This window comes from Rousettus aegyptiacus, unplaced genomic scaffold, assembly GCF_014176215.1.
Source record: "Rousettus aegyptiacus isolate mRouAeg1 unplaced genomic scaffold, mRouAeg1.p scaffold_m13_p_8, whole genome shotgun sequence".
NCBI lineage: Eukaryota > Metazoa > Chordata > Mammalia > Chiroptera > Pteropodidae > Rousettus > Rousettus aegyptiacus.
In genome coordinates this window covers 9,403,657-9,430,976 of record NW_023416311.1, presented here as the reverse complement: position 1 = coordinate 9,430,976, position 27,320 = coordinate 9,403,657, and the positions used below count along the sequence as shown (strand labels likewise).

General features: G+C 45.6%; 1 protein-coding gene across 10 annotated transcripts in view; it reads right to left on the bottom strand.

Moving 5' to 3' along the window:
• Positions 1-27,320, bottom strand: part of GRIN2A (glutamate ionotropic receptor NMDA type subunit 2A) — a 522,696-nt gene that overhangs the window by 41,900 nt on the left and 453,476 nt on the right. For all 10 annotated transcript variants that reach the window (XM_036225800.1, XM_036225809.1, XM_036225808.1 and 7 more), the window contains 3 exons: positions 24,919-25,044; positions 21,623-21,852; positions 14,671-14,831 (listed from right to left, as the gene is read on the bottom strand). In XM_036225800.1, coding sequence (XP_036081693.1) covers positions 14,671-14,831; positions 21,623-21,852; positions 24,919-25,044 — 517 coding nt within the window. The remainder of the gene's footprint in view (positions 1-14,670; positions 14,832-21,622; positions 21,853-24,918; positions 25,045-27,320) is intronic.

The window sequence follows — 27,320 nt, the reverse complement described above, 5'->3', positions numbered from 1 at the left end:
GCGTTTGCAACATCACAGAGATGAAAGGCTGGCTCTGGGGGAGAGAAGTCCTCAGAGCTCAGAGCAGTCAGCGGGGCACTTGAGGGCTCCCAGGTACAGAAGAACCCAGTTATGCGTCCCCGCTCGGCATCTCCTTCTGCTTTTTGAGAGGAAATCATCTTTGTCCCTACCTTCTCAGCTCCCGCTGAGGCCGTATGGCCGTCACTGGCTAAGTACTTCTCCCACTGGGCAGAAGAGGCTCAAAGGACAGGATCTGAGAACTGTGACGGGGACAGAGCCCCTACCTAGCCCAACTCACCCCCCTACAGAGGGGCGACCTCTTCTCCAAACAGTTGTTGACGAATGTAACGACGCCTTGGCTCCCCGACGTGCGGGCTGACGCAGAACGGGGGCCTGGGGCGGAGGCCACGCTGCTCTGTGCCGGCTGCGTGGGACGCCCGCCCCCTGCCAGGCATTGTCGAGCATGCGTGGGGGCTCTCGCTCTCTCCCTGTCATGGGCAGTCCTCAAGGAAAGCAAATGACTTAAAACGACGGCAATTCAGGATGAAAGCGGGGAGATGAGACCTCCATTTCTGTGAATTTGCAAAGAAGCAAAGAAAGGAAGGCTGTCGCATGTGCCCCCTGCTACCTTAACGCAGCCGCTTCCTGCCAGATTTCTCAACAGCTTTGAAGAGCTGCTACAGCTTGCTTGAGTGCGTAGATCTGATCTGCTTAGTTCAGTCAGTCTCTCTTGTACTTGCGCAATGGCCTGACCTAGCCCCAAGACTGTCCGTTGGCGAATCTGATGTCTCGGACACAAAGAAAGACCCTGGCACCTTTGACAGTGGGGACTTGTATTGTCAAAGGGCTTGACATTCCCTAGCCCAAAGTTTCCAGTTTTAGCTCATCATCTCCTTGTGCATGTTTTCAGATGCTCTCTGGGGGTCTCAGCACATTTAAAGGCTAATTATATAGTTAAAGTTAATTATTCATTCATTAACATTCAAGAAGCCTGGTACAAGACATTGACTTGTTCTGATGAATTAATGAAATCTCTGTGTGTGTTTTGGAGGTCTAGTCTAAAGTGTTACTGAAAATTAAACATCTCTTTGATGATAACTGAGTGTATTTTTTTAGGTCACATCAAAGACTTGCTGGGAAGAGAAACACATCACTCAGCAATTTAGGCCACTCAGCACATCCGGGCAACTGTGGGACTGCGGATCGGGCTCGGATCCACTTCCGCTCACACTGGGAATGAGGCCTTGTTATGGGGCCTCCCTGAGCTTCGGTTTTCTCATCTGTCAGATGGAGAAGCAGGAGCTCTCTCACAGGACCGATGAACATGGAAGCGAAGGTGTTTTGTGAGTCTCAGATTAGCTGCGAACCCAGAAGACTGTTGTGGTGGCGACGATGTCACTGTGCAGAGAAGCGATGCTGGTGCCTCGTTATCATCGTCCAGCACCCAGGCACAGGGTTATTCGTGGGTGTCAGGCATTCACGAGCCCAAGAAGCAGTCCCCGTGAGGCGTGATGACTTTTGCAGGCAGGTGCCTGCTTGGTCAACAGACGCTATAGGCACGGAAGCTGTACCTGCCATCAGCACAGGACACTCTAAAACCGGCTTTAGGAAAACGGCCTAGAATCGCATTTTGACTCTGAGTTTGTGAATACAAAGTTTAAAGTAAAAATCACACCAACATTGATGCATTTTTACCAAGGAAACACTTTCAGAACAAACTCCATTAAGCTAATTTAATTCCTAGATCGATGTTTTGCGTAGCATAAATTGTTTCCATTTTTGGGGGGAAACTATTTTCACCGGGATTGATTTTTTGGAGTTTAAGTTTTATTATGATTTGATTCATTGATCAACATTTGGAGCACAGCAAATTTTACTGATTTATAACTTCTGCTATTTTGAGTTTCCTTTTGTGGTTATTCTTTCCATCGAGCCTCATTCTCCTGTTTCAAAACTGTGCAGAGATCCAAAATTAGCCGAGAAGATTTGAGTCGCTACGGATTTTTAGTCAATAATAAATTTCACCCTGTGTGCTTTTAGCTGTTGTGAGTTTAATTTGTGTTAATTACTTCTATCAGAAATAGTCACTGTGGATTGGGTAGAAGAAACAGACCGATGGTTAATATTTATTTTTTAACTGAGACAATTCTGAGCAATTTTGTAAGATGGAGAGAGGCAGAGAAGGAGAGAGGAAACAGGGGAGGGATGGAGGAAGGGAAAGGCTGAAGGGGGAACCAAGTAAAACAGGAAGAGTGACAGAGAAAGAACACAGAGAGTGAGGAAGAGGCAAAGAAGAAGGAAGAGACAGTAAGACTCAGAGAGGGAAAGAATAAAGGAGGAAGGCGGACTTATAGGGAGAGACTAAGAGACAAAGTGGGAGGGAGTGACGGAAAAATGGAAAGGCCGAGGGGGAGAGAATGAATAAGAAATGAGAGCAAACACTGGAGACGGGGTGCACACACCGTCGTTGTGTACTGACTAATAACATCGAAAACCAGGGAAGAGTTAAAATGATGTAGCAAAATCCTGCTTTGTTTCTGTTAAATTTCGCATTAGACTCAAATTAACCATGTCTCAAGGGTTGCTTGATCATGTAACGCAGTCTTTTAATTTTTCAGATGAGGAAACTGAGGCTCACAGGTCTCTGCCTAAGGTGTCCGACAGAGTGGGTGATTCCAGACCAGGTTACTACTTCCCAAAGCAATGCGCCTTTGGGGTCACTGCTGGGCTTCCCAGATCTGAGGCCAGGTCCTCAGGTGGGATGTGGGGATAGCGGAACAACACACGGGGCAAGGCTGTGTACTTCTTTGAGCCTTGATTTCCCCATCTGACCAGAAGGAAAACCATCTCTCCCACAGTGGTTAAAGGAATTTGCTATAAATTTGCTACGAACGTGCTATAAATTTGCTTGGCGAATTATAAAGCACTACCCAAATGTTATTCTTTCCTCATGCTACAACTCATGTTCTGACATAGGAAAAGTATTGATTCCTTCCAGAATGTAAATCTTTTATAGAGTTCCTTAGAATATACCCTTCGAAGGTTAGATCTAGAGCTAACTATTTACTGCAAATTCCAAGGTGCACAATATGTGATAAAGAATGCTCATAAAGGTTTTCTTTGTTCAGACTTTTCTTAAATGTTTACTATGGGCCAGACACCATGCTCCTTGCCTGTGTCTTGCATTTAATACATACAACACACTCTTATGTAGAGGTACAAAAATTAGCATCATTTTGTAAAAGGGGAAACAGGGGTCTACAAGGTTAATTAACTTGTTCAAGGTCCCACAGCTGGATATTATTAGCAGAGAGGGACTCTGAACCCAGGATGCTTAGCTTTTAAGCATCACATTGTACTGCTGGTAGTGAAGATGCTGCTGCTGAACTTGTCACACACTAGGACGGAAAGACAGAGAATCGCAAAGGCCAGAACGCATGGAAATAAAAGACGGAATAGGAAAAGAATCAAAATTTGGTAAAACCCGACTAGGTGTCAGATACAGTGCCGGTACTTCCCCCATGTCTACTCATTCACTCCTCAAAGGAATCTCAGGAGACAGGATTTTAAAGATGAAGGAAACAGGCTCAGAGAGGTTATTTAACTGGTCGAAGGTCACACAGCTGGCAATGATCAGAGCCAGCGTATGAAGCTGGGTGGGTCTCACTGCAAAGCCCATGTCCTGCACCAAGAAGCCACTCAGAAAATGTCAATCGACCAGTCAACTGGCTGAATAAGGCTAAAGTTTTTAAGGCAATATAAATACCTTGACCCCAAATTCTTCTGCAATCTTTCCTAGAGAACTACTTGCGGAAGTGCACAGAGGGCCCGAGACTTTTAACGCAGTCACTTGACTAACATCCCCCGGGAGGAAAATGGTTAAGTCGGCTGTGACATACACACACCACGGGACTGTTCCCAGCAGTCAACGAGAATAAAGGCAAAGACACCTCCAGATAAGGAAGGCTCTTCAAAACATATGATTAATTGAAAACCAAAGGGTGACATATTGCATAATTTGATAGCATCCCACAAAACGAAATTTTATAATTATGCATAGACATATAAATATATGCAAATGCCTCTTACAAGGGTCTAGGAGAAATGGTATGAGATCAAACAGACAACAGTGCTTACCTGGCAGGGGCGGAGGTTTGGGATTAAGACAGGGTCAAGGAGATGCTTATTTATCAGCAGTTTTGGCTTTTTACAACGAGAAGCAAGACGGCATAGTGCTTAGAGCATAGATGCTGGAGCCTGTTCGAAGCCCAGCTCCGCAGCTGACCAGCACCTGCCTGGGCAAGTGACCCGACCCTCTGCACGACACTTCTCTGTGCACACAACAGAGTTGCTGGATGTGCCACCCTCAGGAAGGTTAAATGAGAAAAAGCAGGTAAAGTGCTGATAACCGCACCTGGCGCAGAAGGAGGACCACTAAACGGCTGAGACTGAGGAAGAGGGACGGGGAAGGCACAGGAAACCAGCCGGCACAGGAGTCGCAGCGCCCAGTGGTCGGGGTTCAAGTGCAGGAGCCCGGAGTGCATGCGCGTGCACTGAGCATCAGGTGGCTGCAGCATCTGTCACCCCCAGCTGCAGGCACTCACTGAAGCCTCTCCCCGAGCCCAGACCCCGGAGGAGAGCCTCCCCGGTTGGTGCCGAAGTCAGACACCCGTGGGGACAACCACACTGCAGCCTGCGCGAGGTTGGTGGGCTGAGATGCTCCCCGCCCAAGTCGCGTCCACCTGAAACCTCAGAATGTGCCCTTCTTTGGAAATTGGGTCTTTGCAGACGTAACTGCTTAAAGATCTGGCGATGAGACCACCCTGGATTTAGGTGGGCCCTAAATCAACGACACAGAAGAAGAATCCCTTCTGCAACGGGGAGACAGACACACAGCGAGAAGGCCATGTGGAGACAGAAGCCGAGACGGGAGCGACACAGCCACAAGCCCAGGACGCCTGGCGCCGCCAGGAGCTGGAAGAAGCAAGGAACGACCCTCCCCTAGAGCCCTCAGAGGAAGCGTGAACCTGGGACACCTTGACTTCGAACTCTGGGCCTCCAGAACTGTGAGAGAATAAATTTCTGTTGTTTTAAGCCGCCTGGTTTGGGGCCTGGAAAACTCCTCGGGCGGGTAACCCGATGGGGTGGGACCTGAGTTTCTATTGCTCCTCCCCCTGCTTTTCTCTCAACAGAAGGAGACGGGGCTTGCTGGGGTGGGGATGGCTCATCAGGGGTGGCCCTGGCACTGGCCATGGGTGTGACAGTGCCTCCCCACATGAGGCCTTCCATGGCCTGAGCGAGCCCGGCCCCAGGAAGACACCTCCCTCCCGCTGCTGGCTCATGACGCCGAGAGGACACACAGCCCGATGCTTCACACCATGACCGTTTCGGCACCTGGGTCAGTGGGAACCTGATCACAGTTCTCACAGAGGAGAGAAAGGAAGCGCACCACTGAGGTTTTTGGCATCTCAGCTGCCGGCGGCGGACGAGAGCATCCAGCTCCCTGGTTGTGGTCCCGCCAGCTCATAACGAAGGGGTCCAACCCTGCCCAGGACCGCTCACTTGTCGGGACAGGCAGACAAGCACATCCCGGTAGGAAGTGACGTCGGGCTGAGTGTGAATGCTGACTCTGCCACTAACTTGTCTTACGGACAAGTGGCTTCTGCTCCTTGAGCCTGTTTCCTCTTCTGACAAATGAAGAAGAATGTCTATTTGGCAGAGTCCAGTCGGGATAAAACGAGGTCGCATGTTCGAAGTCCCCTGTGGGGTTCAGCAATCAATGGGAAGAGGCAATCCCTGAGAAGGTGGGACACACGAGGGGCTCCCGCTTCTCCATCTCCCCAGGGGGACTCTCCTGGCCACGTGTACCCCAAGGTAAGGAATACATCCTTCTTTTGGTTCGTTTTCCCCTGTGAGTTCATTTCTTTTCCCCATGGAAAGAAATAGGAAGAGAAATATTGCCCCTTTTTAAATCAGTATAAGGCTTTCAAAGGAAAAAAGAGACATTTTTAAGCATGAACAAAATTGGTTCTGAGCTTTGCATAATAGCGGGCAATTAGAAACAGGCTAATTGCACGATGTTACAGAAATATTCATATTTATTATTTTAAGTTATGACTCCAAGCATGGGCTCTGGAGCAAGTGTAACCCCAGACAAGCTATTTAATCTCTCCATGCCTACCCGCTCCATTGTAAGTCGGGTCATGACAGCCATTGTCTCATCGTAGGCTTGTTATGAGGTTTAAATAAGATAATGAAGGCAAAACAGTCAGAACAAACGGTACCTGGCACATAGGTAAACCCCCAATAAATGTTGTCTCTCAGTTAGAAATACCTCGCTTAGTTCCCAACACAGATTGCAATAGAGTAAGGTTTAAATATATGGATAAAGCAATTCAAGTTCAGGGAATAGGGACTAAGGCCTTAGGGAAAGCCAGAAGCAGCCATTCAGGACGTAAGCTGTCAGCAGTTGCTAACACAGGATCATAAGCTAAGCTCTGACTTGTGCAGCAGCCCAAGCCAAAAAAAAAAAAAAAAATACTATAAGTCATTTCAGATATTGTGTTGTCCACAAGATAAAAGCATGTCTTAAAAGTAAAGAAAAATGATGTTCATGGCACAGAAGTCTGAGATGTGCAGGATGAGCGTCTAAATAAATTGGTCTATGATAACGGTATCAGCAAGCTTTCAAAAATAACTGTTTCTGGTAGGAGCCTCCAATGCCAGTCAAGGTATGATGAAAACGCAGAGCAGTAAAGTTAATTAATAGTCCTCTAGCTTGATGATATATCACCTGGCCGTTCAATGTGAACGCTGTCCAACAAAAGGTTATAGCTTTCAGTGAGAAAAGCAAAGCACAGGTTTCACGCAAGCGGATTTGGCATGTGTGAACGTGTGGACAGATTCCTGAAGGAAATGCAGGAAGAAATGAAGAACTAGGTTCAGAAGGAACTTTTTCCCTGATTATTATGGCTAATACTTTGGTTGCAAAAAATGTTAACTAGAAAAGGAAACGAAAAAGGCGATAATCCTAATGATCTGGCAATCTCTCTGATAACATTTGGATGTATTTCACTTCATTTTGGTCTCCTTTCTTTCTCTCCTTCCTTCTCTCTCCATCTCTGAGTTTACAGAATGGAGATCTCACTTTATTTAATCCTTCCCTTTTTTCCCCCTATTTTCAACACTTTATGGGTGGCCTTAAAATTCTGTTACTATAGTGTTAGTAGAGTTTAACAAGAAAACAAAAAGATGTTATTGATTTTCTGAGCTTACATTAAGGAAAAAATTCCTGAGTCTATGATGCAGTAGCAATTATTTTTGAGCTTTGTTTGCAGTGTGGGGGTGGATCTCAGAAACCAGGCCATCGTCGGTCTGATTTTCTCTGGAGATGATCCGATCCCATTTCAGAGATCAGCTCGTTGAACCCTGCTGTCTATGCCTCCTTTCGAAGTCAGCAGCTGAAAGTGAACCCTCCGAGTTTGATTCTGCTTGACTGATAAGACGGCTAATAAAACCTGCTTATTTATACATGACATCCTCGAAAGACCCTGCTCTGCCGAGCAACTAAACTTCATTGAGGATCCTTCTACCTTCCTGGTCTACCCCTGTCTGGGAGAGTGCCACGTCCCTGGACCCGTTTCTTTTGAGGATGAAATGAGGATTCTGTGATCTTATCAACTCTCAGATCAGCAATTAATAAATAGGCCTAAATATGAATACATGTAATATAATATACCACTTCAGTCTCCAATTCCTCCCTGAGCTCCAATCTCGCATGTCCAACTGCCAAATTGGCACTGCCCAGTGGGGAGGCAAGCCTAACTCCCACACCTAATAATGCTGCCACATAGTTACTTACTTAAATAGCCTGTTGGGTAACGAGTTATCCTTGTGGAGCCTCAGGTTCTGCATTTCTTAAAGGGCATAATAACAGCGCCCGGCTCAAGGAATGTTGTGAGGATTAAATGAGATTACGCATGAGAAGCGCTCGGGGCTGCATGTCACATATTGTTAGGTTTCAATAAATGCAAAGACGATACAGCAACATGATGATGTTGTCCCAACGGCACTTGCAACTTAATGTGCCCAAATCTGAACTCGTTTTCCTCCAGGCCTCTGGAGACTCCTCCTTCTTCTTCCTTGTTCTGTCCTCTCCAGAGACAAGGCCACGTCTCAGCGTTCGACTAATTAACCCCACAAAGCCCATGCTCTACCTGCATGTGAGTCACTTGAATTGCTAATAAAATCATGGATTCCTGAAGCTCACGGGCTTTCGGAATTCGTGTTCTAGAACACAGGCTCCATGCTCACTCACCTCTTCCGGGAAGACAGTCATTTCTGACACTTGCAGGTGGATGTGACCACCTGCCTCCTTTTGTTTTTATAGACACATCGTTGAGTACAATTTGAGCTTTGCCAAAAAAAAAAAAAAAAAAAAAGTGCTGCTTATTGGTCAAGAGACACCCCTCCCTTCTAGACCTCTCAAGCTACTCAACGTAAAGGAAATCAAAAGATGCTTGTCTCTTTTCCAGCATCGCTGGGCTAGAAATGAAATCAGAGAGGAAACTGGGGGGAGGGGGCCTTGAGGGCTAAAGACTGATGCTTCTAAAAGAAACTGGGACTTTTTCAGAAATTTATATACACATAATTATACGTGAAGTCAATTAAAGTTAAAAAAAAAAAAAAACCATCGCACTGTGTCTTGAAATTTTAGGCTCTTTGGAGTCCTGGGGACACTGATAGTTCACTTTAAATCTGGCGTAAGTGCTATGCTGGCAGCTTTGCCCACTTGCCGAAACTTCTTGGAGAACATTGGCTTCTGATGACTGAGCATTTGTAAATCTAAATCGGTCTCCGCTCATGTCAGCTTCAGTTCTCTCTTCTAGAGCAGACGTTCGAAAACCTGATTTCTGTACATCAGAGCCGACCGAAGAGCTCGTGGAACCATGCTGATTCCCAGGAGCCTGCCCCAGAGATTATGATTCTGTTGGCTCGGTGGGGTTCAGGATCCACATTTTTGTTAGCATCCCCACTCATTCAGACCCACGCCAGGGTTTGAGAAACACTGGTCTAGAAATCTGGGGTCATGAACAGCTCATCTATTCCTGAAAAATCCTATCTCTGTCGACGTTTGCACGTCAAACCCTATTTTCTCTCTGATTTATCTGATAATTTCTGGAATGACTTATCTCTCTTTTTATAGAATTCAACTAACAATGAAACTGAATGACTTAAGTTCCAAGTTTCTCTCTGTCTATGCTCTCCTTAAAGCAATTTTGGATCCCAAAGGTAAGTTATACTCTGTCCCAATGAAATGTGTTTATTAAACGCCTTTAGAACAGTAGTTCTCTAATTTTAGCATGCATCAAAATCACTCAGAGTGGGAGATGGGAAGGAGACGGAGGAGAATGCTTGTTACAATGCAGATTCCTAGGCTCCATCGCTGGAGAGAAGATTCTATGTTGGGCCCAGATACTTGCATTTTAATAAGTAATCACGGAATTCAGGTACAGGTTGGCCAGGTTTGGAGATGCCCAGATTTGGAGCATGATTCCAAATCATCTCTGCAAAACTGACACCTGTTTATACGTTTATAGATGTGGTCTGTCTGGCTTTTTGAATTTTGGAAAATTTTAAATACATGTTCAAGTGTTTGAAAGAAATAAAAGAATCTCAGAACTTTTTCAGAGATCAAAGAATCCAGCTCTTTCACTTTTTAGATGGGAAGACTGAGGCTAAGAGAGGGGACACAGCCTGTCCAAGGCTACAGCTAGCTAACGATAGAGGCTTGACTCAAACCAAGCTGGGCCTGTCATTCCAAGCTCCTCAAACCCAAAGCTCCTCCTGTGTTCCAGGCTCTCCCAGGAAGTGACACTCTATAAAGAAGCCTCCCCCTTCCCACGACCCTGGAGTACGTGCGTGCACCTTCCACAAGCAGCAGACGGATACTCCTGAGACTGGTAGGTAGAGGATCAAGACCCGACAGCTGAGCTCATCTCCAGCTGTGGACATCAGGACTCACTGGATTTTAGGCTGTTGAGGGGTGTCCTGCAGTTGCCAATTCAGGAGTAGATGGGGCACCTCCCTCTACCTTCCAGAGGGACGGAAACATCTAGAGATGCTGCACATGGTAAAGGAGGGAAAGTCTATTTTTTTTTTTAAAGCTGAGTGGTGGGTATGTGAAGAGTTCATTTTATTATTTATTACTCCTTGAACAGTATACCCTCATGATACTTGCTCCTGTAAAATTATTTCATGATATGTCATACTTTAAAATGATGTATTTCCTAATGAAAAATTGAAAGAGGAAACAGGATGTAAGAGGGAAGAAAAAGGCCATCGAGTGTTAAGTAGACACTTGAAAGATGGAAGTCTTGCAGTGGGAGCCGAGCAGACATGATCAACCCAGAGTCACATCGTGTGCAGTTCTGCAGTGGCTGTTCTCAAATTTGGGTTCTTGTCATCATCTGAGGAGCTAGAGTCCTATCTCATACTCTACACCCAGAAAAACTCCAAATATCAGAAATGCAACCGAACTAGAGAAAAGCAGGAGAAAGTTATTTTGTAACCTCAGAATTATGAAGGACTTTTGAATTATGACTCAAAATTCACAAGCCATAAAAAGAGGTTGATAAATTTGCTGACAAACAAATGAATATCTGCATGGAAAAAAATATCATCCAAAGGCTCCAAAGACAAACAAAAAAATTGGGGAAACATTTGTAATCATACCACAAAAAGGTCATTTCTCTATCAATTAAGGAAAAAAGCAAAGAACAGAAAAAATAATGTTTTCAAAAAAGAAATTACAGAAGCCTCTCAATTACATATGAAAATATGGTGAAATTTACTGAGAATAAGAAAAAGTGCAAATTAAAATACATTTTGGCACAAGTTTTACCTATTCTGATAGCAAAACTTTACAAGACTGATGAAAACCTATGCTGGCAAAGACTTTGGGGAGACAGGCACTCTTATACATTGATGAAGTAAAGGTGAATTTCCTTTGGAGGGGAATCTGTCAATATCTGTCAAAAGTAATTATGTGCAGTCTGTCACCCAGCATCCCAAGAAGTTTCTTCTACACTGCATGTGACACACACACAAGGATATGCAATTGCAATGTAGTCTGCAACAGTCGAAGATTGAAAACTACCTAAATACTCTCCGATAGGAGTCTGACTACTGCACGGCACAGTAACACAGTAAAAGACTGTGAGTCTGTAAATGATCACTTTGTAGCTGATAGAGAAGGCTCTGGAAGGACGCACAGGAAGCTAGTAAACAGGGTTCCTATGGGGAGGGTTTCTAGACAGATCGAAGGAACTGTGGAAGGAAAGCTTTCGACCGTTTATCCTTTTATGTAACGCTTTTTGATTTTTGAATCACAGAGATTATTTATTCGAACTTCAGCTTGATTAATTTAAACAATGACCCGAGGCGCCTGTTAAACACGTCAGCAGCAACTCCACTGAAGTGGGACCCCTAGACAGGAGCACTACGCCTTCCTGCTAAGGGTTAGGGGGCTTACTTCTTCACAAAGACTCACACCCCTTTAGCTCTGGTGTCTGAGTTTAAAGTAATAGTGCAAAACACTCCCTCAGGGGAGATTTAGTCTAGGGTAAACACGCCATCTGCCCAAGTTTGCTAAGAGGGATAATTATTATTACATGGCTTCCAGAAAACAGTTTGTACAATTTATGGCCATGGACGGTTTCCATTTATCTTCTCCTTTTTGTTTGCGTTATTTAAAAAAAAGAAAAGAAAAAAAAAATTTTGTGGGTGGCAGATGGATAAAAAGGGGGTGAGCCAGGCTTCAAGCACTGTTTCCAACCATTGTCATCCATGTCTGCACTTACGGTCTGTCAAAAGCCATAGTATATGTTGATGAAAAGCCACAGTGGAAACAAACAAACAAAAGCCACAAAAAGGCCAAGATGGAAAGTCATAAAAAAAAAAAAAATCTGTCTTTTCTGATATACACTGAAATCGAACATACATCCTATAGCTTAGCCATTTCGGTCTTAGGTATACACCAGAAGAAATGCGCTCAGCTGCGCCATGAAACACAAGTAGGAGAATGTCCTCCACAGCGTCACTCATCAGAAAGAGCCCCGCGTGGGTCACTCCGCAAATATTCGTCAAGATTAGAGGCGCCAGGGGAACGTGGCATGGCCCCGCGATGAAATTCTCTACGGCAACGAGAACGAAAGAAGTAGGATGGCGTGCAACGATGCCGTAAGCAGAATGCAGACTCGAAAGGAGATGAATAAAAAAGAAAACGTATGGTATGATATTGAGTATATGTTAGAATAACAGGCAAAAAGAATCTACAGCTTTAGAAGAGAGGATGACGGATGGAAGACGGTGACTGGAGGAGTGTGTGGTGGGGGGCGGGTTGTGTTCTGGGGACCGGTGACATCTTATTAACTGACCTGGATGGTCAGTTTGTACAAAATCATCCAGCAGTACATTTCACATTTGCACATTTTCCTCATTTTTGTTAGCTTTGTAAAATGTCTTTAAAAAGCCATTCCAAGTCAGAACGAGTAGTGTGTCAATGAATTTTGGGCAAGACATACACTAAGCTTCTAAATAAATGCCGTCCTAGCTCTTACTGAGATACGAAGAGATTCCAAAGGGACCGAATGGACAGATGCTATCAACCAAAGCTCCTGGGAAATTATGCAGAGAACTGGGCTTGACGGTCGAGAGGGGGCCCCTCCGTCCCAACAGATGCAAAGGAGCAGCAACGGGCCTGAGGACCGGCAGAGAGGGAGAGGCTGAGGGTTTGGGAGAAAGCACTGTGGTCACCGCTCACTTGCCAGAAATCCCATGGAAGTTAATTTCTGGATAAACGAAACTTTCCTCATTGATCATCATCTCCTTCACTTAAAACAGAATCGTTTTCAGTGGAACCCTTTCAAAAATGCATTTCGTACATCCTGACATTTTGAAGAGTCCACGGAATAGAATATAACATTTCACACCAAATAAGACGCTAACAATTAGGTCCTATCTTTGTGCCGGGCAATTTCCGAAATGCTTTCCAGAGAGATATTTCTCTCTTAATCCTAACAAAACCCTGATGAAGTAGGTGCTATTATCATTCCCACTTTACGAATGAGGCTGAGAGCAATTAAAAGACTCTCCAAGTTCATACAACAAATAATGACGGGGGAGGAGAAGCACATTGCAGCTCCACAGGGCAAACTCCTAACCACTGTGCCATCTTCTCGGCTTCCGTCATTTCGCGGATGCTACACGCCCCAATGCCAACAGGTAGACGAGACTATTAGCTGTACCTGTAGAGAGGCTGGCTTCTCATTGCTTTTTATCTCCATATTTCCTTTCTCCTTCATCAATGTTATACTGTGAGTGTTCACATAAAGCTACACACCCAAAACGTCTACCGAAAAATCAGATAAAAATCAACAGCATGCTGTTTGTACCACTTTAAATAAACTCTCAATCTCCTTAGATCTTTCTTTTAAAAAAAGAAACAACCGGCCCAAAATGGAGTTGCCCGCATTAAGTCTCATATCAGCAAACCAAGACTTAATTGCAGTTTCAGCTTCTCCTAGGAAAGTGACCTTTAACAAATTAATCTGGAATTACCTGGTCAGCGGTACTACCCGCTGCTCCCCAAAGAAAAGTCACCTTGCCTGAAATGACCAGCTCCTTGCTAGAAACTTCTTTTCTTGCCCCCTTCTACCTCTAAAAGTCTCCTGTTTTGTACAGCTCCTTGCAATAACTTTCTACTTGGTAGATGGGATGCTGCCCAATTTATGAATAAAGGAAAAAAGCCAATTAGATCTTGAAATGAACTGTGGGGGTTCAGAACAAGTCACCCCAAGACGTGCCACGCTGAGAACAATCAAGGCTCAGAAGGCTCAGGAAGAACCTTTGTCGTCCCCACCTTACTGCTTAAAGGAATTGAAGATAGAGAACCTGCTCCAGGAAGGGCAGATAACAAGTTTAGTCTCAACCAGGTGTGGTAGCCAGGGAAGGGGACCAAGCAAAGACCCTTCTATCAAGGTCCTCCTGTGTTCTATTGCTTAAAGATGGCCAGGCAAACATTCGTTTACTAAACATGAACTCTTTTCAGCCCCTCGTAAAGTGCCTGACTTCTCTTGGAAGTCCTGGCCCCTTCTTCCCATTCCTGAGTCTCCAGTGGCATCCAGTCCTCATTTTGACTTAACTGTCTCTGGAATTTCCACGCTTAGTGACTTCCCCGAGTGCATCTCCTCTTCATCCACCTGATGTCATTGTAATTATTCTATCAGCCAGAAGAATGAAGGGGGAAACGGGAAAGTTTCCCCCATTCCCATGCAGTCAGTCGAATTTTTTTTTTTTTTCCAACATTTCTATTTGGCTAAAATATCCCGTGGAGTTGGACTAACTCCTTTATCAGTTTAGGAAACCCCACTGGTTCTCTGCATTTCAAAGTGTCCTGGATTTGCTTTTCCTTAGCACAGCTGGGAAGGCAACCCACAATGCTCATCAGATTAGCAAAAGCAGCCCTAACCGGGGTCCACCTTGACTGTACGGCCCCCCAGAAGAGACGACAGTGGGGGCGGATAAGCACTAAGGCATGCAGAGAGCCATTTACTGAAAGGTTTATCAGCTAGCAGGCCTGTGGAGAAAAAGAAAGCCCCATCCTCTTACCCTGTTTTCAAGCTGACCAAGGCGTCCTCTACTCCCTTCTGATTAAATTTGGTCATGTACTGATGCATGTAGGGGTAGTTATTCCGAATGTTCCTTTCGGTGCTGCCATTAGGCACCGTGCCGAATCGAAAAGGTGGGGAATAGTCGTGGGGTCTCTGAAACTGGAGGGAGAGAGACAGAGAGAGAGAGAGACAGAGAAAGAACAGAAGGAGGAGAAGAAAAAGCAGTCAGTCATCATTTTGTCTCGTGTCAGGAGTTACACAAATGCATGCATTAGCACAGGACAGCAAAAACACATTTGTTTTTGTGCTTTCTCTCCACTTAATCGCATCTTCCCCTGGCCTGTGAGTTGCAGGAAGTCGCAAACAATGTCTGTCTTGTTCTGTACTATCTGTCCCCCAGCAGATACTGGCTGAGTATGCAATAGCTATTGCTGGATTAAATTTTTTGGTACCATTATAGAGACCAGCCTAGTAGAAGGCACTGAGGAACTGGCAGTGCTCAGGAAATGCTGACTGAGCTGGAATCAAGGTATTATTGTAGTTCAGTTCATTTATCTACCTTATGATCACTCCCTTCTCTCTGAACTCCATTTGCAATTACCTTTACCTCACTCGGAAAATGATGGAGGGGGGCAGAATTTGCCACCCCGACATACACCTCTTTGGCATAAGGATTTTGGGAGGATGATTATTTTTTGAGAAGATGCAGACACAGGAGATGCTCTGAAAACCAGGTAGAAGTTACCCTTTTGTGCGAGGCATTTACATTTATAAGGGACATCTCCATCTGTAAGGGCATCTTCCTCTGGGTACCAGGAAGTGAAGGGTGACTAACTCTCTGAAACTCTTATCAATGGAGAAGGCAGCTGACTCAAGTCTGCATAACAACCTTCTCCTTATTTACTTTGCTTTTCCTGGCAACTTCCTATCGCTGGCCTCTCCTCAGCATCTTTTGTCTTTAGTTGCATCTTTTGGTATTTAAGGTGGTTGCTTGGGCCAGTTTAGGAGTTACTTATTGTTCCTGAGTATCTCCTATGTATATAGGAGGTATACATGTTATTAACCTCCTCTTTTTCTCTCCTGTTAATCTGTCTTTTACTACCGGGGCATGGGAGTCTCAACCAGGAACCTAGAGGGTAGAGGAAAAATTCTTTTTCTTCCTCTGCAGTGTTTATATGTTGCCATTGACTCTTTCTCTACTCACTCATTCATGCACATGTACCTGCAATACTTATTGGGGGCCTAACATATTCCAGGCATAATGGCAGGCCCCATGAACGTTTGTTGAGCTGACGTCCTTACTAGCTATTAGCTTCCTGAGGGTGCCCATGTCTCGTAATGCCCTCCAGCCTCCGTAAAGTCTCACTGTCCATGCTCTACTGGTCTTCCGTGGTTGGCTGATATTAGCCATAACTTCAGTGCTTGGGGTGACCCAATCAGATTAGGAGTCAAGGGAACCAGGTCTGAGCCCCCAAAACACAATTAAAATCTAGAGGCAACGCAGGACAATGGCTATGAGCATGAGCACAGGTTCACAGGCTGCAAAATCAGGTTCTATTATTTATAAACTGTACAAACTTAGATACGTCACTTCACACGTCCTCCATTTATTTTCCATCTGTAGAGTGGGAAACAGACTTCCTTTGTAGGGTCAATGGGAAGATCTAAAATTATAACATTTGTCAAGTAATTAGAACAGTACTTGGAACAGAGTATCAAAAAATAAAAATATTATTATTTTAATTTTTACTGTCATTATGAGCAAAAAATAAAAATAAAAAAATAAGAGGGTGGGGGGACCAGGGCCTCAATTTTTTGTGAAATGTGGAATTCTGAAACTAGAAAATGATGATCATAAAACCACAGGCTAAGTTCTGAATGCCGCTGCTGCTCAGAAATCATGCTAGTGACACCGTCCTCTGTTAGAAGTGCCGATCTTGGGACCCGGAGAGGGGAGGACACCAGGCAATGCCATGGCAGAACCAGGACTGGAACCCAGAGGTCTCGTGACGTCCAGGGCAGTCTGCCTGCCGAGAATTACTGGAGAAAGCATCGCGTTTACTCAAGAGTCAGACCAACTGGAAACGCTATCTATCTATCTATCTATCTATCTATCTATCTATCTATCTATCTATCTATTTATTTTTTAAATTCAGATGCACTCTTCATTCCATTGTTAATTAAAATTTCTGGTTGAGAACCGTTTCCCCTAAATTAGACATGCGGCTGCCTCATTAGCAGCAGCGGCTGGACTTGAGGGAAGTAGCCAGATAACGTCCAAATGAGATCCTCCTGCGGGACGCCTTGTGGCGCGTGTGTGTGTGTGTGTGTGTGTGTGCGCGCGCACGCGTGTGTGTACAGCAAAATGCTCTTGAACTCACTCCAGTAAGCGGCACCTCAATTCATCATGGAAAGAGGAGGAGGCCCCAGCCTAGGGCGTCTGCAAGGCAGCTGCCTGCTCAGGGAGAGAGGCGACAGCTCTGTCCCTAAGTCTAGCTGCCGCAGCCGCCGCTCCAACAGCCAGAGGCTTCCGGAGACAGCCCGTGTGACTCGCTGCCTCCACTTCACTCCCAGCTGCTGCAGAGGCGCCCAGGAGCTCTTCCGGGTTCCGTTCCTCCCTCTAGCTTGCACGGTGACAGACACTCAGCCTCCATGATGAATTTCCATACTTCTCTGGCCTTGATTATACCATCGCCCACACGAAATTCAGCCCAGCATCAAGATCCGGGAACCTTTTTCCATTAGACTAAAGGCTGTCAAACGTTTTGAAGCATGACTCACAATACATTTCCCATCGCCACCTTGCACACACGGCACACACAAACACACACACGCATGCACACGCCACTTCACAGTACTCGCTCTTTCCACATGTGATATACTCCGATGTCATCCATTACGTTCTAATTTTTTGAATGGTTACATCCCTTAAATTAAGTCCATGGCTCACTAAAGAGTCACGATCTACGGTGTGAAAAACAGGAAGGGGCGAACTTGACTCGTCTCTTGAGTCCCACGTCCTAGCATCGAGGACACACTCTGTTTCTTACAGAAATAGTTCCTGGTGCGACTTTCTCCCAGAGAGTTCCGTGTGCAGGGACAGAGAAACAGTGTGGGCTTTAACGGAGGAAGGGGTGGAGCAGGGGTTTCCACGGCCAGCCAGACTGCAGAGCGACGGAGCCTGATGCCCGGGGTCAGCGGAACTCGTCACAGTCACGGCTTCTGTCACGGCTGCCCTCGGTATTCATGTTAACTGGCCCCACCTGGCCGTGGGCTTGGAGTTCGGCTTGTCACCTGCCACTTAGGAATGCAGTCCCTTTGGGACATGCTTAAGTTCTCTGAGCCTCATTTTCTCTATCAATAATTTGAGGAGTGCTTTTGCAATTAATCATAGAGCGCTTCAAAGACCGCCTGGCATCTGCATGCTTGATACTCATCGCTTCGTCACCTGTGGTTACCCAGAGTGACTTGAGCCAAATAACAGAGCTGGCTTCCTTCCAATTTGGAGAACAGAGGATTAGAGGATTACACTCTAAAAAATTTTTCCCATTCAATATGTGGATTGGTCTGAAGATCATCCAAGTGAATAAAACATGGCAAGCACTTTATGATAGAAGAAGCGGAAATACAGGTCTGAGAAATAAATTGTCTAGGAAAAATGTGGCAGTTGACCAGGACATTGGTTTGTTCCTCTTATGAACCCAACCTACGTGTTTACTTAAAATATAAGTCTTCTGTGGCTGTAAATAAGGGCGACTGGCAACTGGGCCCCTGTCTCCATATAGCATGGCCTTCTCCCGCTGGTGATCTCCACGTGCTTCTAGAGGTCGGCGTCCAACAGCTGTGGCTCTCAGGAGGGAGGAGAGGCTCGGACGCTTCCATGCAACCCACGGCCGGCCTGGTGGGCCAGGACCACCCGCGGTGCCCCCGCCACACCCAGAGCCAGAGTGACTCCGCGAAACACGCTCACGGGCTCATCTCTCAGGGGCAATTCTCGAATTCCTTCTGTTGCTGTCACAAAGAGCCGCCTTAGCGTACTCACGTTTTGGACTCCAGAAGTGAGGATTGGTTCGAATCAGGCAGTGATGATGATAATGAGGAAGAGGAGGGAGGCGAAGAGAAAGGAGGATGGGGAGAGGCAGCGGGTGATTCTAATCATCATATCGACCTTGCTGGGACGGTATTAATACCTCCCTTTACTAGGAAATGAAGCCTTGGGGATCCTGACACACTGAAGGCCATACGACCATCATATGGCAAGGTCGGGATTTGAACCCAGGTCCATTTGACCCCAAAGAGGACACTGGCTCTTCCCACTACATTGATCTGCCTTCCGGAGATGGGTTTCTCTGCCAGAGCGATGCCCAACATTTCAGAATTCCAACTTTCCTTCGATAATTCCTAGCAGAGCATCTACCAACGAATCTACCTACTCGTAATTTAAACCCAGCCACGTCTGAGCACACCACGGACAAAGCACTGACACTGGAAATGGCTTAGAGTGTCGTAAACTCGAATTGGTATTCATGATAAAAGAAAGGAGAAAGAAACGGCACTTCTGTGCGGTATTAAAATAAATGGATTCAATACAGATTCTTGTTTTGTGAACTTTCTTGGTGTCCTTGCTATTAATCTACTGGGAGCATTTGCCTTATTTACTCCCGGAATTTTGCCATTTATCTAATTGTATCAAACATTTCATTACAAGAGCGATGTGCTCGCTGCTCGTGTTCTGAGCTTGGGAACTGAGCTGTGTGTCACCAGGATGTGGTATGTGCTACTAAGTGTTCCCAAGTCACGGGTCAGTCAGATTATCAGTGGTGCTAATTAGCTGTCCCACAAGTGGTCATGTGATTTAGACCTAAAAGTATAGACCAAGGGATTTCTCCCCAGCCTCTGAAAACAGCAACGAAATGCGGAATATGCTGCCGACTATTTTCTTGAAAAATCCTCGCATCCAGCACACGGCTCCCCCGTGCATCCACTGCACCTCCAGCCGCTGCTTCTAGACAGCGTACTTCTGCTCCCATCCCGTGACGGACGCGTGTCTCCTGGGGACTTCCATAGGCTCTCAGGCACCTCCGCGTTTGCGGCCTCCTTCCATCCTCACTATGCCTGTGACTCCCAAGCTCACGGAGAGCAGTGAGAGGTGCGGCGAGGCTGCAGGGCCCGTGAGGCGTCACACAGCCTGTGTGTGGCAGAGAGGAGAAGCCGGCTTGCCCAGCGCGGAGGGCAGGGCCTTCTCCGCTGCCTCACAGACGCCATGAGCCAACAGTTGACCCTGAGCTGAGGAAGCGGGTGACCACGATTCATTAAGGAAGGGCTCCAGCAGACACCAGGGAGGGAGTGGGGGGAGGTGGTCGGGGAATGGGAGGAAGGAACCGAGCGTATAATCGTAACCAGGTCTCAGCCTCAGCCTGACGCCATGGGGAGCTCCGCAAAGTGACCTGTAGCTGAGTTTGCCCTGCCTAGCAGCCATGGAGCAGAAGGCTTTTACACTGTCACACTGGTTAGTAGTTGGTTATAGGTGACAGAAAAGACGGAGAGAACTTAAATTCCCAGGCATTAGGGTTCCAGCGCCCAAGGCAATTCCTGGCACGAGCCTTTGACAGTGAAGGTGGGGCTGGGCACGCAGAGCTGGAAAAGGGGTCCCAGGAGGGCTGCCTGCAGTGTCCCCCACACCGCGCATCTCCTCATTCAATTAACAAGTAGGGACTGGGAGCCTCCTAAGTCCAGGTAACTGGATCACGAGTACCTCCCTGATACCCTCTTCCCCCACATCCACGTCGATCTCATCAGTTTTAGCTCCTTGAGGACACTTATTCTGCCTGGAATTTTCTTCTCCATTTACATTTACTTGTTTGTTGTTCTTTCTTTCTACTAGAATTTAGGTTTTTCTGGGAGCTCCAGCTCAGGCTGCCAAGGAAGTGGCCAGGAAGACCTGGTTCAAGAGGTGATGTTTTCCTTACAAGTCAAGGACGAGCCAGCCATGAGAATAAGAAAGGAAGAACATTTGGGGCAGAGGACATAGCGAGTGCCGGGGTACCGCGTGAGAAATAAACTCGGAGTGTTTAAGGAACAGAGAGTGGGCTATCGAGAGGGAGAGGAAGGGACATGAGGGGTTGGCCAGATAACACAGGGCCTTGTCCCCATGGGATGCAAAGTGCCATTTACTCATGCTACACTGGGAAGCCACCCGAGAGAGGCCGACCACTCCCGAGGGTGATGGCGCTTTCCTGACACATCCCAACCCATCATTATCTCTCTGTACCTCTTCCGACCACAGCAGATAACTCAGACAAGCTGTTACGGCTTTTTCGCCACAGAGACCAGTGGGGAATGGGAAACTCTGCTCCTTTCGTGTCCCTTGAAGACATTTCGGGTGAGTCGGGCCCCTGCTGACTGTGGGGCTGATTGGCCACATACTAAAAAGGGACTGTCACTTTTGTCTCTGAGTAGGGCTCAGAGATGACTCCCCCCACCCCCCATGTCATTTATGAGGAATCCAAGGCATGGTGTCCATAAGAGATGCCTCGAGGTCCCAGAACCAGGAGGGACCTACAGCCTAGGGCATCTTGTTTCGACCCAAGTTTCTCCTCACCCGGCCCAGTGGATCATCCTCAATATCACAGTCTCCTTGAGAGGGTGAGCTCCAGCCAGAGCTAGAACATTCCCTGGGCCACAAAGAGTCACGTAAATCTGAGAGATGGCCAGTTGGGGAAACCATGCTTCCAAATTAGATCTGGAATCCTTTAGACTTAGGAGAAGAAAGCTTATGGTTCTGTTCCTAAAAGTTTTAGAAATCTGCCAATTTAAGAGAAAAAAAACATCTTCTGGTTTGTGCTTTAGAGTCTTCGCGTTTCAATGACAGGAGCCCAAATTGCTCCCTTCTGAGGGGCGAGTGTTTCAGATCAGCCCCCCAGGCAGAGATGAGAGCGAGGTGACCTTACCTTTTTGTCGCTGAGGCCGGTCACTTGGTCCACAAACTCCTCCTGGATCATGAAAGCCGCCAGATTGGCCGTGTAGCTGGCCAGGAATATGACAGCAAAGAAGGCCCACACGGACACCATGATCTTGCTGGTGGTGCCCTTAGGGTTCTGGACAGGCACGGAGTTGTTGAACACCAGGCCCCAAAGGAGCCATATAGCTTTTCCAATGGTAAAAGAGGGCCCGTGGGGTGCTGCAAACGACAGGAGAGATGTGCTCAGCATTTTCGCAAACGCTCACGTGTCAGTGTTTACGAACTGTGCGGTGGCCGGCGGCAACACCGAAGGTTGCCAGCGGGTGGACATGTAGCTCAGTGTCCCATCACTGCCCCAGAACCAGAGCCACGGCATCTCCCTTTTTCCTTTAAAAATCAGCTCTCTTCCCACATTTCTATCTAGCTGGATTTTTGCCACGTTTCTTACAAAAAAAAAAAAAAAAAGAGGAAGGAAGGAAGGAAGGAAGAGAAAATGATTATGCAAAATGTGGGTTTGCATGAGAAGTGGTGTTACGACCTGTTTTAAATTTGGATGTGATTTCCATCTGGGGGAGGCGATCTCCTGGGAAAATAGAGAGAGCCTTGCAAAACCGGGCGTGTGTTTGGGCGGGGGTGCTGCTTCGGTGCTCACCGGATGCGCTGCCGTACAAGAGCCAGGCAATTCAGAGGGACTGGCGTTTGGCATTCCGACCCGATTGTCTGCAGCAATTGCTCCTGTTCATACTCGGATGTAAAGTGTGCACACTACGGGAATGAAACCAAACTAGAACCCTCTGCAAATGGAGGCGTCAGGGAACGGGATGACAGAGCCTAATTCTTAGGACACTTTGCAGGGTCATAGGCTATGAACTCTGTCCCCCACTGTCCCCTGTCAGTGTGCCCTTGCAACAACTTCGCGTCCCTCTTAAGATTCTTAAACGTGCCTTGCAACAGATTTAACTAAAGAGGTGTAATTGGGGTGAGGAATATGCAGGCTATAAAATGCACATGTTAGGGCTTTCAAGTCTATTTTGAACCAAGGGAAAAAAATCGATGTATGGTAAAAAAAAAAAAAAAAAAAAAAAGGTTTTCCTTTAACAGAGGTTAATTTTTACGTCATTCAAGTAAATGAAGATATGAAAAAATGATCTTCTTAGACCTCAGTTGGAAATATAAGCAGAGGAGGCAATAAATAAAGTGGCGGGAGTGAATTCCGATTGATGGCAGTTAGCAAGTCTGGGCAGGGAGCCTAGGAGAAGCACGCTTTTCACACGTTGGAGGCCAAACTCAGGCCACAGCAATGCTTCTAATGTCCGTATACAAGACATAAAAAGAGAAGGCAATTAACTCTGCTCTTCTCAAGCTCCAGTCCTCCTATTCCTCTTTGCCCAGTTTTATGATCTTCTGGGCTTATTCCCAAGAGGTTGAGAACTATTAAGAAAAAAAATAATGAGAATCAATCCAGTTAACTTCACGAACTACTTCATATTAGCAGGAGTGCACGTTGGTCAGAAGTGACAGCTATCTGGGAATCAGAAACAGGCAGGGGTCTGTCCAAGACTTTGGGGAATTCCTGATTCATGAATACGATTACTAGGCCATATTATTTCCCCCACAAAGTACAGTGAAATGAAACGGAAAACCGTTTTGCACAAAGAAACAAGTAGCTGTCATTTCCTGAGAGTTTCTGTACGCAGTTGAGCAGGAACTAGGAAGCCTTGCAACAGGAAGGCTAGAAAGTTTACAAGCTGGATTCCTTACCCACCACGTCCTGGGAGATTAGCCCCGCGACGTTTCACACTGTCCTTCCCCTCCTTCCCCTCCATCGTCTTTTGAAGAAGATCCGAAACGCTCGCCGCGTTCCTGGCTTCACCTCACAGCCTCACTCATTCACATCGCTGTTTCTTGAGCACATCAAGACCGATTCCGTGCCGCGGCCTTTGTGTGTGCTGTTCCCCCTGCGGGGAATGCTTGTCCCTCGGGTTTTCACATGACCGAATCCCTCGTATCCTCCAGCTCTCAGCTTAAATGTCGTCTCCTCCCAAACCCTTTCCCTGCTCGACCGTCTTGTTTCAGTAGCGCTCCGCCTGGCTTTTCTCCCCTTGGTCTCGAGATTTATTACCATCTGTGGTTATCGATTTAAGTGTTTACATGTTGCCTCCACAACTACATCCTCAGCCGTCTGAGGGTCAGAGGTTTCTATCCGATTCACCACGTCATCCCCACCCCCCGCACCAGTACAGCGCCTGGCACACAGTACCCACTCGACAAAGGTTCGTCGAATACATGTGTGAACTCACACACAGCACAAACTCTGATTCTGAAAACGTAAAGCCCTACTCGACTGCAGTATGATCGCTTGCAGAACACGGTCTCGAGCTCCACCCTGGTGGAAAGCTCCTTACTGGTGAATTGCATAGTCCTTTTAGGGAAGGCTGGGGTTACTCCCATTTAAACACATAGTTTTTACGGCATTTTTTATAGGAGGCTTTCTATATAGCTAAGTTCCTAACAGATTTCCATGACCTGTCGGCTGCTTCCAACACTGGATGTCCCAGGTGAAAAGAGTAGGTGGCAAATTAAAGTACCTTGTTTTTTTTGTTTTTTGGTTTTTTTTCAATATTTGTACCTTGAAGCTCTGCTGTCTTCTACAATCTCGAGTCATTTTTTCAGGAAAGAGCATTCACTTAAAATGATGCAATGTGCTTATATATAGCGCGTGAATGCTGGCTTACGTGGGAGCCTTTTCATAAGTGGTAGCCATTGCCTTCCGATTCAATTTCTTATCTGCTGATTCCCACTTTGTCAAACACAGTGCACCAAGGGCAGGCACTGTCAAGAGAAAACTGTAACTCTAGGGGGGAAATACCATTTTATAATTACATCTATTGTCAAATAAATGCAATTATGAGTCAGTACTTTGGAGAATATTCTTAAACTAGATTATATAAAACCATTTTCTTACACAGACCGAAGTTGAGGCTCACTACAACTTTAAAATTTCTTTTGACTTAGATTTTTAAATTGCCAGGAAAACTTCAGATCTGCTTTCTCAACAAATGACAAGAAGATGAAATGTTTCATTTTCTTTCATCCATTTTTTTTTTTTCAGCTGAAGTCACTAACCCATCCCTGTGAGTTACAAGTAGCATCAGTGACCCAGAACCATTTGCACAAGGGTTTTCAGCACGGCAATTTAGGACAACACATTCTAAACCTGAAATCGTCACTGAAGGAAAATTAAATAACGCCGACAGTGAATCACGCCGACGGAGGCGTTCTCACCTTTCCCTTTGGCTAAGTTTCTGTTGTATCCCACAGGACTGAAGTATTCGAAGACGAACACGGCTATGGCGGAGACAATGAGCAGCATCACGAACATCATCACCCAGACGGAGGCACTGAATGGTTCTGTGGAGAAACAGGCCAGAGAGATGGAGACGTGGTCAGTTTGCTTCTCCTCACAGCTGCAGCCAGCAGGGAGCCCTGAGGTCCAGTTTGCGGGCTCACTGAGGAACTTTCTCTAATGTGAATCTGATCGTCCAAAAGGAGGTAGCCATAGTTTTTTCAGACATTTAAACCATTCTTTATTCTACAGAATATCTGAGGTATTTTGAAGGACTGCATAGAATAGGATAAAAATAGAGAAAAGCATATGACATTTTACAAATCGGGTCAAGGATAATAAAAAAAAAAATAGAATGGTAAGATTGAGGGAGGAAGCTAGAATGCAAATAAAGAGGCCACAGGGTCCTACACAGTCATAGAGTCGTCCAGGAAACCCAAGCTGAGGAGAAACGAGGCTAGACTCACACTGTGAACCATAAGGCTCCTGCAAACCAGCATGGGTTTCGTCGCTGTTTTCATTTTTATTTTCACATGCTGGATGGATGATGGGCAAAGAATTCCAGGAGTAAAGAAAAAATTACCACTCGTTAGAAAAGGATCATAAAATCGTGGGGTTGATAGGATTATGGGACGGTCACTTCTGCCCCCATTGCCAGCACACTCTCCATCTCACCTTCTGCTCCAGACAAGTGAGACCTCTACAATTTTAGAACCTTGCTCATGTTGGCAATGGGCCTCAATGCAATTAAAAAGTCATTCGAGGGTGTTACATTCCCATGATAATTCAATGAAAAAGCATCACTTAAAAAGTAGAGGGAATGGAGTAGTAGTTGGATAGACAATTATTTCCCCTAAAAGCAGTTTCTTTCCACCAGTTCATTGTCATGTAGAGGTCACAGAAGGCCACGCCCAGTCACAAGGCTCTAAGTCTTAAGGTAGGAGATGTTATGTAAAATAAATTAACTTTTCAATCTGATCGAGGAGAGGAAAGTGAGCTGAGTGAAGCCGTTTTATCCACACAGGATACAGATTTGCTAGAAATCGGCAGAGACTAAAATTTTAAAAATGAATATATCTGCACTTGAATGCATCATTGAAAAGAAACTGCCCTTGGACAACGATGAAATGATAATCCATTTCATCACAAACAAACATTTTCCGAGGGTAAAATGTAAGAAGTTCCAAAATACTTCTTGAGTAGGAGACATTCTATTATTTTAAAACTGTTTTTCTGATGAAGCTAGTAATAGTCATAAAGCAGTAGGCTGGTAGCAGTCTACCTTCTTATTAAAGTCTGTGACTACCTAACATAGCCAGAGGTCATCACAAATTCCAAGTTAATGAGCTTACTATATAAGAAGAAACCAATATACCTGTAACTTTAACCATTTAGGATAATTTAAAAACTGGAAAAAATGCTTTGTGACGCAGTTCTAATAGTGTAAATATGTCAAAAGGCAACAGGTAACAGCACAAATTGCTTGACAGAAATAATGCAAGATGAGCTCGCAGAAATCAATGAGGCTACAACTGAAATTTATCTTAGTTACGTTTAGCTTGAGTAATAAACAATACTATGTCCCTGAAATCATAGCAATTTGGTAATGAGGTGTATCCAATAAAGGGGGACAAATAAATGAATAATGAGATTAAAATTACTTATTATTCAAGAACACAGATAATAGAGATGTTAAAGTAATTTCCACGTCAGGTATACTAATAGCGTAGCGTGTCTTACCAGAGTACAAGCGCTGTGATGAATAAATGGACACATACACGTAAAGCATTTGGTGGCATGTGCCACATCCTGTACACATATAATAAATTCAATGAAATAGCTGTTTGATTCTATAGATACAGCCAGAATTGGCGATAGTGGGCTGCCGCTCAGGGTCCTGACAAAGGCGTCTGGTTTTTAAAACACGCCTGCTAATTAATCTGGTAACTTCCTTTTCTCTGCGGGTTATAACATTATAAAAATATAAGAAGAAATTTTTACTGAATCCTTCCATTCACGTGTCAGGATCTGTAAACCCACGGTGGGCTTCATTTGGCGGTCGATTCATCCTAGTCTCTAACTGGTCAGAACATTGGGTGGAAAGCGGGAAGTGACTGATGCCAGCTGTCTTCTCACTTGGATGTGACAACATCTGTCCCTTGACTTGTGAGTACAGCACGGAGGTGAAAGGATTCAGCTGTGGTATTCTGGTTTTAGTTCTCTGAAGGATTGCTATTGTCAGACATTACACACACACACACACACACACACACACACACACACACACACCTTTCAGAGCAAAGAAAAGCATTAAAACAATGGTGAAAAACTGTAATTCTAA